This window comes from Schistocerca gregaria, chromosome 4 (genome assembly GCF_023897955.1).
Source record: "Schistocerca gregaria isolate iqSchGreg1 chromosome 4, iqSchGreg1.2, whole genome shotgun sequence".
NCBI classification, from domain to species: Eukaryota; Metazoa; Arthropoda; class Insecta; order Orthoptera; family Acrididae; genus Schistocerca; species Schistocerca gregaria.
In genome coordinates this window covers 573,071,011-573,087,723 of record NC_064923.1, presented here as the reverse complement: position 1 = coordinate 573,087,723, position 16,713 = coordinate 573,071,011, and the positions used below count along the sequence as shown (strand labels likewise).

General features: G+C 42.0%; 1 protein-coding gene across 1 annotated transcript in view; it reads left to right on the top strand.

Annotated features, from left to right (window-relative positions):
* Positions 1-2,215, top strand: part of LOC126267163 (peptidoglycan-recognition protein SA-like) — a 193,785-nt gene extending 191,570 nt beyond the window's left edge. The window contains exon 3 of the mRNA XM_049972117.1: positions 1,501-2,215. Within this exon, the coding sequence (XP_049828074.1) occupies positions 1,501-2,054 (554 nt within the window). The 3' untranslated portion in view covers positions 2,055-2,215. The remainder of the gene's footprint in view (positions 1-1,500) is intronic.
* Positions 2,216-16,713: the final 14,498 nt, after the last annotated feature.

Sequence of the window (16,713 nt, the reverse complement as noted above, 5' to 3'; positions counted from 1 at the left end):
GAAAGGGAAGCAGTGGTTGGGAAGGAAGTGAGACAGGGTTGTAGCCTCTCCCCGATGTTATTCAATCTGTATATTTAGCAAGCAGTGAAGGAAACAAAAGAAAAATTTGGAGTAGGTATTAAAATCCACAGAGAAGAAATAAAAACTTTGAGATTCGCCGGTGATATTGTAATTATGTCAGAGACAGCAAAGGACTTGGAAGAGCAGTTGAACGGAATGGACAGTGTCTTGAAAGGAGGATACAAGATGAACATCAACAAAATCAAAACGAGGATAATGGAATGTAGTCGAATTAAGTCGGGCGATGCTGAGGGAATTAGATTAGGAAATGAGACATTAAAGCAGTAAAGGGGTTTTGCTATTTGGGGAGCAAAATAACTGATGATGGTCGAAGTAGAGAGGATGTAAAATATGGACTCGCAATGGCAAGGAAAGCGTTTCTGAAGAAGAGAAATTTTTTAATATCGAGTATAGCTTTAAGTGTCAGGAAGTCGTTTCAGAAAGTATTTGTATGGAAGTGAAACATGGACGATAACTAGTTTGGACAAGAAGAGAATAGAAGCTTCCGAATTGTGGTGCTACAGAAGAATGCTGATCACATAACTAATGAGGAGGTATGGAATACAATTGGGGAGAAGAGGAGTTTGTGGCACAACTTGACTAGAAGAAGGGATCGGTTGGTAGGACATGTTCTGAGGCATCAAGATATCACCAATTTGGTATTCGAGGGCAGTGTGGAGGGTAAAAATCGTAGAGGGAGACCAAGAGATGAATACACTAAGCAGATTCAGAAGGATGTAGGTGCAGTAGGTACTGGGAGATGAAGAAGCATGCACAGGATAGAGTAGCGTGGAGAGTTGCATCAAACCAGTCTCTGGACTGAAGGCCACAACAACAACAACAATTTACTTTATTTGTTTATTCACCTAATAATCTTTGAAGATTGTTGGACAGTCATTGGTTTTCAAATGTTGTGCACACACACACACACACACACACACACACACACACACACACACACACACACACATACAAACACACAACACTCTCTCTCTCCAACACACACACACACACACACACACACACACACACACACACACACTGCTACAGAAAATTAAACATAGGCTGCTGTTCTTGTAGTTTCACAAGCTGTAAAAGTGTACCTGCCGTTCAATGATTTAACTTTTTTCAGTAATAAAATGAAAACACAATGAAATCGAATGAAGTATAGCAATACTTATACCACTATAACTGCGACATAATTCTCGTGTTTCGAAGTACAGAAACCGGGGAGCATCGGTGGAAGGACAGTGACAAGGTATAAGTAAGTTAAACTTTTCGTGGCATGAGAAATTTGGGTCTCTTAATTTGCGCCACAGAAAGGGGTTCCCACGTGCAGCTGCATTATGCCACTAACTGTGGCGAGACTTTTGTTGTGTGTGTGAACTCAGCTTTATTTGTGTGACGGTTGAGTGGCTGATGATGACGTCACGTTTGCAGACACGAGCGGCAACTTGACGGTGATCGCCGAAAGCGAGTGGTCGTCGCAGGAGATCCGCGACCGGCGCGTCGGCCTGTCGCTGCCCGTGCGGTACGTGATCGTGAGCCACACGTTCTCGGAGGAGTGCGCCGTCTACGACGAGTGCGTGCAGCTGTTGCGCGACCTGCAGCGGCTGCACGTGTCGGCGCGCGGCTACTACGACATCGCGTACAACTTCGTGGTGGGTGGCGACGGCTACGTGTACGAGGGCCGCGGCTGGAAGTACACGGCCGAGCGGCTGCCGCCCTTCACCGACAACAGCGTCACGCTGAGCCTGGCGGGGCGCTTCACGCAGGGCCTGCGGCCGCCTTCCGACCTCCAGATGGCGGCGCTGCGGGCGCTGATCGAGGAGGGCGTGCGCGTGGGCGCCGTCAGCGGAGAGTACCGCCTGTTCGCGCTCTGCCAGGTCGAGTACAACCAGAGCCCCGGCAGCCTCGCCTACCGGCTGGTCAACAAGCTGCCGCACTGGTCGCTCTACAGCGGCGCCGCCCACGCCGGCAACTGTACCAGCTAGGGACCGCTTGCTGCATGTTGGTTCCCTCATACATACCATTAGAGGCAGAAATATACCAGCCGGAAGTGCCATTGCTTATAACATGTGCAATATCTCTCCCTTCATAATCTTTATGTATGCTAGGAAATAAACAGGCAATTATTTGTGCCGAGGAAGAAGAATACGATCGTTATTACTCCTCGCAGAAATTTAAGCTGTCCTTTTAGGTTCCTGCCCAACCTCACACTCGAAAATCACCAAACATTAGGAAATAAAAAGACAAATATTTGTGACAAGAAACAGTCTGAATGTTACTGCTTATCATTTTACTCGCAATAATTTAAGTTGACTATTTAGATTCCTGCCTTACCACTCACAGGGAAACAGCCACATATTCGAAAATAAACGGCTAAATATTCCAGAGTGATATTTTCACTCTGCAGCGAAGTGGGCGCTGATATGAAACTTCCTGGCAGATTAAAACTGTGTGCCGGACCGAGACGACTCACGCCCCGTCCTCACAGCTTTACTTCCGGCAGTACCTCGTCTCCTACCTTCCAAACTTAACAGAAGCTCTCCTGCGAACCATGCAGGACTGGTACTCCTGAAAGTTTAAAGGTAGGAGACGAGGTTCTGGCGGAAGTAAAGCTGTGAGGAGAGGGCGTGAGTCGTGCTTCAGTAGCTCAGTTGGTGCCGGCACGGTAGCTCAGCTTGGTCGGTGAGAGAGTTAGAATTGCAATAAAAAACTGAGTTAATGGATCAACCATGAACTGAAACGGGTGTCTTGCGACGTTCGCCCCGAGCAGATACAACGAACAAAATGAATTTAAAAAAAAGTTTGGTAGAGCACTTGCCTGCGAAAGGCAAAGGTCCCGCGTTCGAGTCTCGGTCCGGCACAAAGTTTTTAATCTGCCAGGGAGTTTCAGCCAAATATTTATTTCATGCCTCAGGTTATAATCAGACGAAAATATAAATAACACCAAATATTAGAGAATATACCTACATACACCTGTGAAAACACCACTAAAATGGAAGAAGAAAACCTCAGCATATAGCAGCACGTAAAACTACTTCCTTCTATGCCGTAATCCATTACTTTACGCGTTACGCTATGTCAAAGTCACGTGCATCTGCGTCTTTCGTATCGGTTATTATATAGACTTTTGATGGCTTATATTGCTGATCCATTATTGACTGACATTTAATATAAGTGTGACATTTAGTGATAAATTTTCAATGCGCCATTGCCTTGAAATGGTATACTGCTAGTTGTAATACGAAACAATAAAATACGCCAAAATGAACATGATGTCTACCACATCGGGTCAAACGTAGTAGCAGTATGGTGTAATAGTAACTAGTGTTAAATGGATTTGGTATATTTTTGCCGTTAACGAGTACTGTACCCTCACTCTTGCCAATACCCAAAATACATGCTGTCTCAAACCTTGAAGTCCCTTCTACACGATTGAATACAGACGCAGCTCGTGGTTTCCATACTGCGAGAGGATGCAAATCTTTTACCAGTGTGGTCAATTTCTCGAGGGCTGGAGGGAGACTTGTATCGATCTTTTGTGCCTTTTAATTATATCTTAAAACAGGCGCTTTTCACACTTCTGTCTAATGCATGAGTGGCGAAAACCGTTAAACTACACGTCAAAATTCTGACAAATAACACACCTTATCAAGCAAACATCATTATCTAACGACGAATGTGTTTGCATATGAAACTAAAGTAACGCATTTCGCTTCCTTTTTCAATCTAAATGTTTGATAAATTCTTGTCAGATGGAGACAAACAGTGGGGAAAGCGTTTTACTGGATAGTTGTAATTAGATGTTTCCTGTTTAGCACGTTATAACACGAAAACTAATTACCGTACGAGGACCAAATTTGGTGGCATTAAGGTCAAGGACACGGGCAAGAGAAACAATGCACAATCAATTCAACTGAAATATTTTTAACGTGCTGTTACGGTACGTTATACCATTATTGCTACAAAAAGGGCTCAATATGGCGCCCATCAGTGTCCAAACGAGTCTGAAAGCGCAGGATTGCATTCTGCACAGCAGAACTAAGCACAACCAGGAATCACAGGGAGTGTGGTCAAGTGATCGTGCCGGCCAACCATCTGGATCGCATGATAATTCGACCGTTTCCAAATGTGTTTCGGAAAAGCAGGTGAACTTTATCAGCGACGTGTGATGGGGGCCCATCTTGGTTGAAAACTGTTGACAGATATGACATGTTGGTGAAGCATATCACAGTAACGCTGGCCAGTCACACTGCTAGTCTTTGGTCTACCTGTTCAAAAGAGAATGGGCCAATGATGAACGTAGCCGTGAAACCACACCGTATTGTGACACATTCACCATATAGAGGAACTTCATGCAGAGTGAATGGACGTGAAGGTACCCACACTCAGCAGTTGTGTGTGTTTACCTCACCCGTTAGTGAAAAATGGGCTTTGTCTGTCCATAGGATGGTCCAGGGCCAGCCCACATCAACTTCAGTCCTTGCGAGAAAGTAGAGGGCGAAGTCAACATGCGTCCTGTGGTGCAAGTTGCCGTACAATATGGATCTTGTGTGGGTACCATTTTAGAATGGTTCGAAGCACCTTCCATACAGAGGACGACGGGATGTTCAACTGTCGTGACACAGCAAACGTACCGCCTGACGATCGGGAATTGCGCGCAGTGTTGTCTGGCAAAGCAACAGCAATTTCATCAACCACCTGTGGTGCAACCAGTCGTCAGCCACTTCCCGAAGCGATGCCCAGTTCTCCAGTTGATTCAGACTTCTTCATCATGCTCCGCACAGCAGGTGGAGAGAGAGGACCCTTCTGTAATCCTTTCAGCCGGCAATATTCTTGAAGTGCAGCTGCAGCATTGCTATTGGTTTGAAAAACAGAGCTTCACCAATAATGCCCTGCTCCTTTTGTCCAAGATTATGTTGACACATCAACAAGTGCACTGTGAATGGTCAGGTGTGTGAGACTATGAATCCTGATGACTGATCACAGCACCTGGTGGCTATACTTGGAACTGGACTGTGGCAATGCGACACTTGGAAATCATGCACCCCATTCTCAGAACATTAATGCTACCAGGTTTGGTATTCATACGGTAATTAGTTTCTGTGTTATTACTTGTTAAACAGGAAGTGTTTAATTATAACCACCTGGTACTTTTGAACACCTTTAAGATTTTCGTGCCAATGGCCTTGCCGCAGTGGTAACACCAGTTCCCGTCAGATCACCGACGTTAAGTGCTGTTGGGCTGGGTTAGCACTTGGATGGGTGACCATCCGGTCTGCCGACATGCCGGCATGCAATCAGTGCTTGTGAGGCAAACTGGGGAGCTACTTGATTGGGAAGTAGCAGCTGCAGTCTCGGAAACAGACATACGGCCAGGAGAGTGGTGTGCTGATCACATGCCCCTCCATATCCGCATCCAGTGATGCCTATGGGCTGAGGATGAAACGGTGGCTGGTCAGTGCTGTTGGGCCTTTATTACCTATTTGCGAGGAGAGGAGTCAGATTTTTGCCTCTAGCCAGCCCTGTAATAGAAGTTTAATATTATACAAATGCATGGAGTCTATTCTTTCACACATTTCTGAAAGAACAGACGGCACACTTTCATATAAATGATTCACCTCAATGGGCAATGAATCCACAACCTCCAGTGTGGATGCACGTTTACGTTCGACCTCCAGTGGAACTCCAAAATTAGTGAAAATGGAGGACATGGACGAGGCCTCTGGATCAGTGGTGCTACGTGAGAATTTGAGTCAGATGCCAATGTATTTCGCACCTTTGTGATAAACTCTTTGTCCAGGTGGCACTGCTCAGAAGATCCTGAGTTCAAGTTCTGGTCCAGCATACATTTTCACTTTATGCTGCTGATTCCACACAAAGTCCCAATGCACCTGATACCATTAGTTCCTTCCTTTTCCTTTCATTCCTCCCATCTCTAATTTACATAAAAGAAGTTTATTATATTTTCTTATTCAATTTTGAAATGATACAACACACTTCGTGTCTGCTACAGTCTTTTTCTGAAATTACAAACATTGTGTGACAAAAATAATGTTTTCCGAAATCTAGTGACCTGTTTTAAGGTATAACACGGTCATGTACCTAGGAACAAATATTCAAGTTTAAAAGGGTTCCAAATGAGAAAATGTTGTCAATACTGTATTTGATAGTCTACGTTTTATGTTATTACCCTACTATGCACCAATAATTAGTATGTGAAATTGAATGAAGACGTAGTGTTTTCAAAAATCAGTTACAAGTAAAAAATATTTTGAAATAGAAGTTATTGGCAAGTATACAGATTTCCATTTTCAAGACAGGGTAAATTGTTAAGACATTAAAGACGCTCAGGTCATTAGCATGTATGGTAGAAGACCTTCTTCTGTTCCAAGCAGTGAACAACAAAGCATGCTTAACCTGAAGAATTAAACTGAGGAATTAACAATACCCTCCAAACAGCTTTAATATTTTATAAAGCACTTAAATATGTAGAAGTCTTATTACACTCCTGGAAATTGAAATAAGAACACCGTGAATTCATCGTCCCAGGAAGGGGAAACTTTATTGACACATTCCTGGGGTCAGATACATCACATGATCACATTGACAGAACCACAGGCACATAGACACAGGCAATAGAGCATGCACAATGTCGGCACTAGTACAGTGTATATCCACCATTCGCAGCAATGCAGGCTGCTATTCTCCCATGGAGACGATCGTAGAGATGCTGGATGTAGTCCTGTGGAACGGCTTGCCATGCCATTTCCACCTGGCGCCTCAGTTGGACCAGCGTTCGTGCTAGACGTGCAGACCGCGTGAGACGACGCTTCATCCAGTCCCAAACATGCTCAATGGGGGACAGATCCGGAGATCTTGCTGGCCAGGGTAGTTGACTTACACCTTCTAGAGCACGTTGGGTGGCACGGGATACATGCGGACGTGCATTGTCCTGTTGGAACAGCAAGTTCCCTTGCCGGTCTAGGAATGGTAGAACGATGGGTTCGATGACGGTTTGGATGTACCGTGCACTATTCAGTGTCCCCTCGACGATCACCAGAGGTGTACGGCCAGTGTAGGAGATCGCTCCCCACACCATGATGCCGGGTGTTGGCCCTGTGTGCCTCGGTCGTATGCAGTCCTGATTGTGGCGCTCACCTGCACGGCGCCAAACACACATACGACCATCATTGACACCAAGGCAGAAGTGACCCTCATCGCTGAAGACGACACGTCTCCATTCGTCCCTCCATTCACGCCTGCCGCGACACCACTCGAGGCGGGCTGCACGATGTTGGGGCGTGAGTGGAAGACGGCCTAATGGTGTGCGGGACCGTAGCCCAGCTTCACAGAGACGGTTGCGAATGGTCCTCGCCGATACCCCAGGAGCAACAGTGTCCCTAATTTGCTGGGAAGTGGCGGTGCGGTCCCCTACGGCACTGCGTAGGATCCTACGGTCTTGGCGTGCATCCGTGCGTCCCTGCGGTCCGGTCCCAGGTCGATGGGCACGTGCACCTTCCGACGACCACTGGAGACAACATCGATGTACTGTGGAGACCTCACGCCCCACGTGTTGAGCAATTTGGCGGTACGTCCACCCGGCCTCCCGCATGCCCACTATACGCCCTCGCTCAAAGTCCGTCAGCTGCACATACGGTTCACGTCCACGCTGTCGCGGCATGCTACCAGTGTTAAAGACTGCGATGGAGCTCCGTATGCCGCGGCAAACTGGCTGACACTGACGGCGGCAGTGCACAAATGCTGCGCAGCTAGCGCCATTCGACGGCCAACACTGTGGTTCCTGGTGTGTCCGCTGCGCCTTGCGTGTGATCATTGCTTGTACAGCCCTCTCGCAGTGTCCGGAGCAAGTGTGGTGGGTCTGACACACCGGCGTCAATGTGTTTTTTTTTCCATTTCCAGGAGTGTATTAACAAACACTGGCAAAACGCAACCTCACATCTCACAAGAAAAAAAAAGTGTAGAACTGCTTATCCGGGTTTCTAGTGTCCATTCCTTCGTGTGAATCACTAGGTTGAAATGCTAACTAGAAAACCATGTGCTCTTAAGTACCTTATCCTCCGGCTACAACTCTCCCCCCTATTGTAGAGCACTCTAGCAATAATTATTTTTTAAAACTGCTGTATGAATGCTTTATTGATATTTTTATAAACAGCCAGAGTCATTGAACATAATAATTAGGTCAATGTTACTAATAAGTACAATAAATAATATAGGATAGATAAACAGCATAATTAAGTAAATGACAATAACAAGAAATAATTACACAATAAATCACTTATAAGATATATGCACTATGTAGTTAGATCAATGATAAGTACAATAAATAATTAAATACTTAGATAAATGACAATGTGTATAAAATCACAATAAAGTAAGTACACAAGATCGTTTACACTTATTTATTACAGTCTGTTGCTAATTTATAGTTGATTCACAGAAATAATGTAGATTGTCCACTTTGAAGAGCCAGTTTCAAATTTATTTAGTGGCTATTTCAAGCAATTAAGAAACTTAGCATGGCTTAACCATACAAAATTGCTAAGGCTTTTGTGTTCACTTGTTGACAAACTGCCTATTGGATTAACCATGATGGATAGAAATGTCAGTGACAGAAACAAAAAAGCATCTTAAACACTATCAAAACATTAATATCAAAGGTCAATTACTGATGTATACAAGAAAAATAGAAAGATACTGATACAGGGAACTGAGAATGAATTTTCACCCACAGTATTGATTCCTGTACACTGTCAACAGTGGAGTATTGAAAATCATGTGGTGATTGATACAACTCCCTTAACTCCCTTAGACTCAATCAGTTGGGCCTTCAAGATATCCACAATGGGTTTGATGTGGGCGGATCTTCACACAGCCGTCCACATCAAACCCACCAACAAGCAACAGTACCTCCATTATGACAGCTGCCACACATTTCCATATCAAACGGTCCTTTCCCTACAGCTTAGGCCTTCGTGGCAAACGAATCTGCTCCAGTCCTGAATCCCTGAACCATTACACCAACAACCTGAAAACAGCTTTCACATCTAGCAACTACCCTCCCGACCTGGTACAGAAGCAAATAACCAGAGCCACTGCCTCATCCCCTCAAACCCAGAACCTCTCACAGAAGAACCCCAAAAGTGCCCCACTTGTGACAGGATACTTCCCGGGACTGGATCAGGCTCTGAATGTGGCTCTCCAGCAGGGATACGACTTCCTCAAATCCTGCCCTGAAATGAGATCCATCCTTCATGAAATCCTCCCCACTCCACCAAGAGTGTCTTTCCGACGTCCACCTAACCTTCGTAACCTCTTGGTTCATCCCTATCAAATCCCCAAACCACCTTCCCTACCCTCTGGCTCCTACCCTTGTAACCGCCCCCGGTGTAAAACCTGTCCCATGCACCCTCCCACCACCACCTACTCCAGTCCTGTAGCCTTGAAGGTGTACACGATCAAAGGCAGAGTCACGTGTGAAAGCACCCACGTGATTTATCAACTGACCTGCCTACACTGTGATGCATTCTATGTGGGAATGACCAGCAACAAACTGTCCATTTGCATGAATGGACACAGGCAGACAGTGTTTGTTGGTAGTGAGGATCACCCTGTGGCTAAACATGCCTTGGTGCACGGCCAGCACATCTTGGCACAGTGTTACACCGTCCGGGTTATCTGGATACTTCCCACTAACACCAGCCTATCCGAACTCCGGAGATGGGAACTTGCCCTTCAATATATCCTCTGTTCCATTTATCTACCAGGCCTCAATCTCTGCTAATTTAAAGTTGCCGCCACTCATACCTCACCTGTCATTCACTAACATCTTTGCCTCTGCACTTCCGCCTCGACTGACATCTCTGCCCAAACTCTTTGCCTTTAAATATGTCTGCTTGTGTTTGTATGTGTGTGGATGGATATACGTGTGTGTGTGCAAGTGTATACCCATCCTTTTTTCCCCCTAAGGTAAGTCTTTCCACTCCCGTGATTGGAATGACTCCTTACCCTCTCCCTTAAAACCCACATCCTTTCATCTTTCCCTCTCCTTCCCTCTTTCCTGACGAATCAACCGTTGGTTGCAAAAGCTTGAATTTTGTGTGTATGTTTGTGTTTGGTTGTGTGTCTATCAATCTGCCAGCGCTTTCATTGGTAAGTCACATCATCTTTGTTTTTAGAAATTTACTTTTATTTATTTTGTTGGGTTGCCTGAAACTTGGTTGTTCAGCCACTTAGAGTATTAAACTGAACAGGTAACTGGTATTCGTATTAAATGAAAAATGATTATTGCAAACAAGAAAGGAACATTAAGTGTAGTAACTACCATAAATAAACATTATATCATAGTCCCATACTCAGGGAAAGAGTGTAAGGGAGCAGGTGCAGAAATCTTGCACTTTTGTTCTAGGCAAGGACCTAGTAGATATTGTGGCATTTATATCCCATGTCAACCCACATTTTATTAGATTTTATTGTACAGTGTAGAAAGCCTTATGCCGTTATGCTCCAGCAAACAGTTAGGATTGATAGCAGCCCCATCCCATAAAATGACAGATAGTCACAATGCATGAGAAAGGAGACATGAGCAAGAGCCTTGTAATACTAAAGTGTATAGAGAGTATGGTGAATCACTTTGCAACTCTTAGTGGCAAACATATAATTTTGTTTATAAATGTTACCTGTTTAAATATTTATTTAAGACTCCAACTATGCTGTCAGCATTATCCCCACTGACAGATTCCTAAATTTGACAATTCCAAAGTCAAGCTCATATTTTAATTAGAATTTGATTTAATGTTATCTACCATTGGCTGATTGGAAATGATTGTATGGCATTGTTGGCCAGGAGGCCCCATTCGGAGGAGTTCGGTCGCCGTATTGCAAGCCCTTTTTAGTCGACACCACTTCGGCGACTTGTGAGTCAATGACGATGAAAATTATGATGGACACACAACACTCAGTCCCCTGCCGGGAATCAAACCCGGGCCTCCTGCATGGTAAGCGGTAACACTACTGCTACACTACGGAGGCGAACACTGGCTGATTAATCTGACCTATCAGAAATTCTCCCGGTGTAGGCAGGCATAAAACATCAAAGATAATTTACTAATATGTAATAAGGAAATGTGGTTCTGCCTCATTACTTATTAGGAAGTAGATGCAGCCAACTGCACAGCCTGCTGGATCTTTTCATCAGAATGAAATTGCTTTCCTCCCGTCATCTCTTTGAGTGGTCCAAACATCTTGCAGGCAATTTGCAAAACTTAAGTACTTCTTGAATGATGTGATGTGCTGAGCCGCAACTAATTTTCAGATCTGCAGCTATATCATTTACCATCACACAGCAATTTCCCATCACAATGGCTTCAAGGGCAGCAGTAGACTCTGGTGTCACAACATGGTGTGTCTGATCCAAGCACTTCCTACTCCACTCATACATTTGTGGCAGTGATAGATAATCAACATGCATCACTGTACTGGTCCTTCATTCACCAATGGATTTCAATAGCTTTCATACCAACACTGCTCAGAAAATGTGTGACATAATGCTGTTCTTTCTTGGCGCATGTGGCAAGTGTGGCAGCCATTTCAAACTGGTAGTATGGCCATGTTTCACTTTTCTATAGCATGCTGCCACCTGTAGGGCTTTCCTTACAGAATTGGTAACAGTACCACCAACTTACAGAACAATGGCATGAAATGTCGATTTTTAATTACACATTTAAGGTTTTCATTTGATTACATCTTTTAATTAATTAGGTAGGAAGGGGTAGGGACTGCTACAAGGTGGTTTGCTGTTGCCTTGCTCTGACTTGTTATGAAGTGTCAAGTGTGTAGTGTTGTATTGTGTTTGTGTTGTTATGATGAGGGGAAGGGAAATGGTGAAATCCAGGTCTGGCATGTGAACATTTTCTGCCATCAGGATTCGAACCAACTTATCTCCAAGTTGAGCACCACCACAAAGGCATGTGTTTGTGACCTTGGCTATAAAGCAGGTTAAATAAACATTAGTGGTCATATCTATATAGTCATGTCCAGCATGTACAACTTTCAGATGAACCATATTTATAAATATAGATTCAAGATTTAGTTTACAACAACAATAAAATGGTAAATCATGAGGACTAATGTATTAAATGAAAGTTTTATAAAAGAAAACAGTCCAAGTATCAGCCACTTTGACTGATGAGTGTGTTCTCTTCTAGTCAGAATGTGAAGAGAGCTCTGCACAGCTCAGAACTGGAATTTGCTAGAATACACTTTGCATCAGGTACATGCAGCTGAATCTGTGTGGCAAGAGGAGTTTTGAGATGTATTCGAAGGCAGAATTGGGCTTTTTGCCATGATTCTGTAAAGGAAATACAAACACCTGATGTCAACAAAAGTACTGAATTAATTCAGTGCTAACAACATGTGAAAAATATGGATTTCTTTCACAGTTTTTAACAGATTAAGGCAAAGCCCCTCAAAATTTCCCTCTAACTTACAATGTCTAATGTCATCATTTAACAAGTTATTTGCTACACTGAGGCCATTTGTAACAAAGGAAAATACACAGCTCACAACTCAGAAATAGTATAGTACCAGAAGAAAGAAAAATAAACTGTTGAAGGTAAGCAAACGTATCTGTTGTATATACTTTCATTCATACAGAATTATCTGAATTCAAAACTGCAGGACAACATTCTGTTTCTGTTATGAGAAGTCATTTTGCAGCACAGAAGAGTAAACCTCATAAATAACATAGGCAACACATTTGATCAAAAATCACACTGAAGAACAAATGCAGAGCATCATAGTGAAGCAACAGCTGATGAACCCCATCTTTGTGTAGCTGCATAGCTTAAAATTCTGGTTAAACTTAGGTCAGTAATTTAATCAAGCGAGCCAATGAGTGATGTAGCTCTGCCAGATGAGAAAAAAGGGGAATGAGTAAATATGCATCTGCACACAGTTTGGTTGGCACTCAAATGTCAATTGTTGTAGAGTGATTTTATTTTATTTTGTGTTTCATAGATCTCATTGCCGTGGACTAAGAAGACAGTGGAACAAGCTTCTTTTTTTTTTTTATTATTTTCACTACTGCATGATATTTACAGTACATCTGGATTCATAATTACAATAAATTTATATTTTTAAAGACACTTCAAAACTACACAGTGGAACAGATTTAGAGAGTCAGGTAAATAACATTATTAGTGACCAGACTATTGTAAATAATTTTAAAATCCTATATTATTGGATAAAATTGAAAGCACAATAATTATAGTATTAAAAACAAAGATTCCAAGACTTACCAAGCGGGAAAGCGCCGGCAGACAGGCACAATGAACAAAACACACAAACACACACACAGAATTACTAGCTTTCGCAACCGATGGTTGCTTCTTCAGGAAAGAGGGAAGGAGAGGGAAAGACGAATGGATGTGCTTGTGTCTGTGTATGTGCGGATGGATATGTGTGTGTGTGCGAGTGTACACCTGTCCTTTTTTCCCCCTAAGGGAAGTCTTTCTGCTCCCGGGATTGGAATGACTCCTTACCCTCCCCTTAAAACCCACATCCTTTTGTCTTTCCCTCTCCTTCCCTCTTTCCTGAAGAAGCAACCATCAGTTGCGAAAGCTAGTAATTCTGTGTGTGTGTTTGTGTGTTTTGTTCATTGTGCCTGTCTGCCAGCGCTTTCCCGCTTGGTAAGTCTTGGAATCTTTGTTTTTAATATATTTTTCCCATGTGAAAGTTTCTTTCTATTTTATTTACATAATTATAGTATTAAATGCATTAAAATCACATAGTTTAGTCAATTGCCTAAGAATTTTTCTTAACTACAAAAACATTTTTTAGTCAGTTCTTAAACTTCATTTTGATCCTAATTTGCATCTTTGTTTGAAGAATAATAATAATGAAAACCACTGTTCCAGGATATGGGACTCTTTTTTTGTACCGAGCTAAGTTTTTAATTCTCACTGTACAGATAATTCTTTCTCTGTTTATTATGCTCATAAAATCTACTGCTTGTCTGAAAAATCTCTTTTTTTCAGTGACAAAACAAGAGAGAAAAAAATGTATTGTCACTGAAACTGTAAGAATATTATGTTTCAGAAAATTATTTCTGCATGAATTTCTAGAGTGAAATCCATGTATTATTCCTGTAGCTAACTTCAGAGCAATGACCAATCTCCCCCAAAAATAATGCCTACTAAAGGAGTGAATGAAAACATCCATAGTAGGTAGCTTTTGCTGTGCTAAGTTCTCAATATACAGTGACAACACATACCATAAAATGGGGTTACTTTGAACACTTTAAAACTTTATTCCATTACCACGAAAATAGTTTTTATTATTTTAAAGTAATGAGTGCAGCTATGCTGTGGTACCAGGGGCCTCAAAAGATTGTTCATGTCAAAAATGATCATATGTGAGTTTACTATATGTAATAAAAATAAAATGCCATGTCCAGAGTTACCCCTAGATGGGGGTAACATTGAACACACAGTACTTTTGTATTGCTGTTCAGAGTCTGTGAGGGTAACTTTGTGGAATACTTTTACTTTTAAATGAAATTAGTGATTTAATAATACTTTATTAAGGTGAAATATAATGGCAATTTAAATTAATTAAGTTAAAATTTGAAAATATAGTTTGTAAAAAATGTGAAATCATTGCTGACTGACAGTCAGTACTCATTGTCACTGAGTTCCAGGAGTTCTCTCTCATGTTCATCAGCACTCATACTATTAGAGATGTCTCCTTGCATAGAGTCCTGTTTTCAGCAGTAATTTTGCTAGTATGACATCTTCAGCACTGATACTTCTCCCAGCAGTACCATTAATTCTCCTCTTTCTCTGCATCTTCATTTGTTCATCAACACCTCGATTTCTTCAGCATGTCAACTATTACTGGCAACACAGGCTGCCATGGTGAATTTATTTCCCCATTTTCAGAAATGCTGGAGGAATGGCCATGAATTCTATTTGGTAGGTGCATCAGCACCTTGCTGGCACAGGGATAATGTACTCCAAATGTGTCAAAACCAGACACTATATTTTCACTTGTTCTATGTTGTGTTGGATATAACTTATTGTAAAGTCGATTGAGCAGTTGCAGAAATTGATCCTTGTTGAGTGTTCGAGATTTCTTTTGTCCAGGTGATTTCCAAGTTTCTAGTATGTTTCGCCAGTGAAGTTTTAATGGTCCATAAACAGTAATGCCCAGTGATTGCAGCAAATGAGTTCCATTTGCTGGTAGACATATGAATGTAATATTATTTTATTGGCTTGTTTCAGAACATATTTGTTGAAATGACTGCTGAGACTGTCACATAGTAGTACCTTTCTTCCTGGAATATTTCTGTCAGGAGGAACAGGAATTGTTTCGAGTCAGTCACTGAACATAACTATGTCAAACTGGCCATTCTTACTCTGATTATACCATGTTTTTGGTGGACTGCCCATGTAGATCAGATGTGCTCTGCCTTAAATATGATGTAAGCTGGTAACATAACACCAGAGGCTGAACCACAGAAATTGACTGAAATGAAGCTTTTGGTACTGTTCCAGATTCTATCTGGGTATTTGACTCCCCTCTTAAATATGCAATGTCTCTGGCCAGCGTCATACGACAAATTGGTCTCATCACAATTAAATATACTATCAGTTGGGGCATCAGAGCCATCATCTTTCTTCAGAGTGAAACTCAACTTGTTGAAGTAATCTTTAATAATTATCGTAAATTCTCAAAAATCGACTAACTACAAATTCTGGTTTCAGAATCCGTAAATATAAAAAATAATCTGCCTAAATGAACACTGGTTAACAGAAGATGGTATAAAAGTACTAAATAGTATTAATAATTTGAAGGTAGCTGCTAGCTTTTGTAGAATAAGTAAATCGCGTGGAGGCTCCTGCATTCTTGTCAATTCTTCCATAAGTTATACAGTAAGAGCTGGTTTTAATTATTTAAATGAAGAGAGCGTGTTTGAAAGTTGCTCTGTAGAACTAAGTGATCTGAATACACTGGTTATAGCAATCTACAGAATTCCTGGATGTGCGGTAACAAAAGTGCTTTTAGCCAAATTCGAATGCCTCCTGGAAAAACTCCAGAAAGAAAGTAAGAAAAAATTTGTTATAGCAGCAGACTTCAACTTAAATGTCTTAGCTGAAAGCAAAGATTCCACAAAATTTCATGACTTAATTTCTGGTTTCAAGCTAAATTTTTCTGAGGGCACTAGGGAAAAGAGCAGATCAGTGATCTGCATTGATAATATTATTACTAACTACAAATTTAACAGTGGAAATAAGCCCAAATACTGCTTAGACTTGGGTATTTCAGATCACTCAGCTCTGTTTATTGAGCTCCCAAAGGAAAAAAAAAACCTAAAGCCTCCAGAAGAGCGTATAAAAAGGGATCTCAGTAAAAGTAAAATGGATTTATTCCGCAGTAAATTAAGTATAATAAGCTGGCCTGTAGACTACAATAGTTCAAGCTCAATAAACTATGACAAATTCTTAAATAGTTTCTTAGAGGTATTTAATGAATCATTTCCTCATAGATATAAGCAAAAGAAAGTTAATGGTAAACTCAAATGGATTACAACAGGAATAAAAATCACTAGTATCAGAAAGAGAGAGC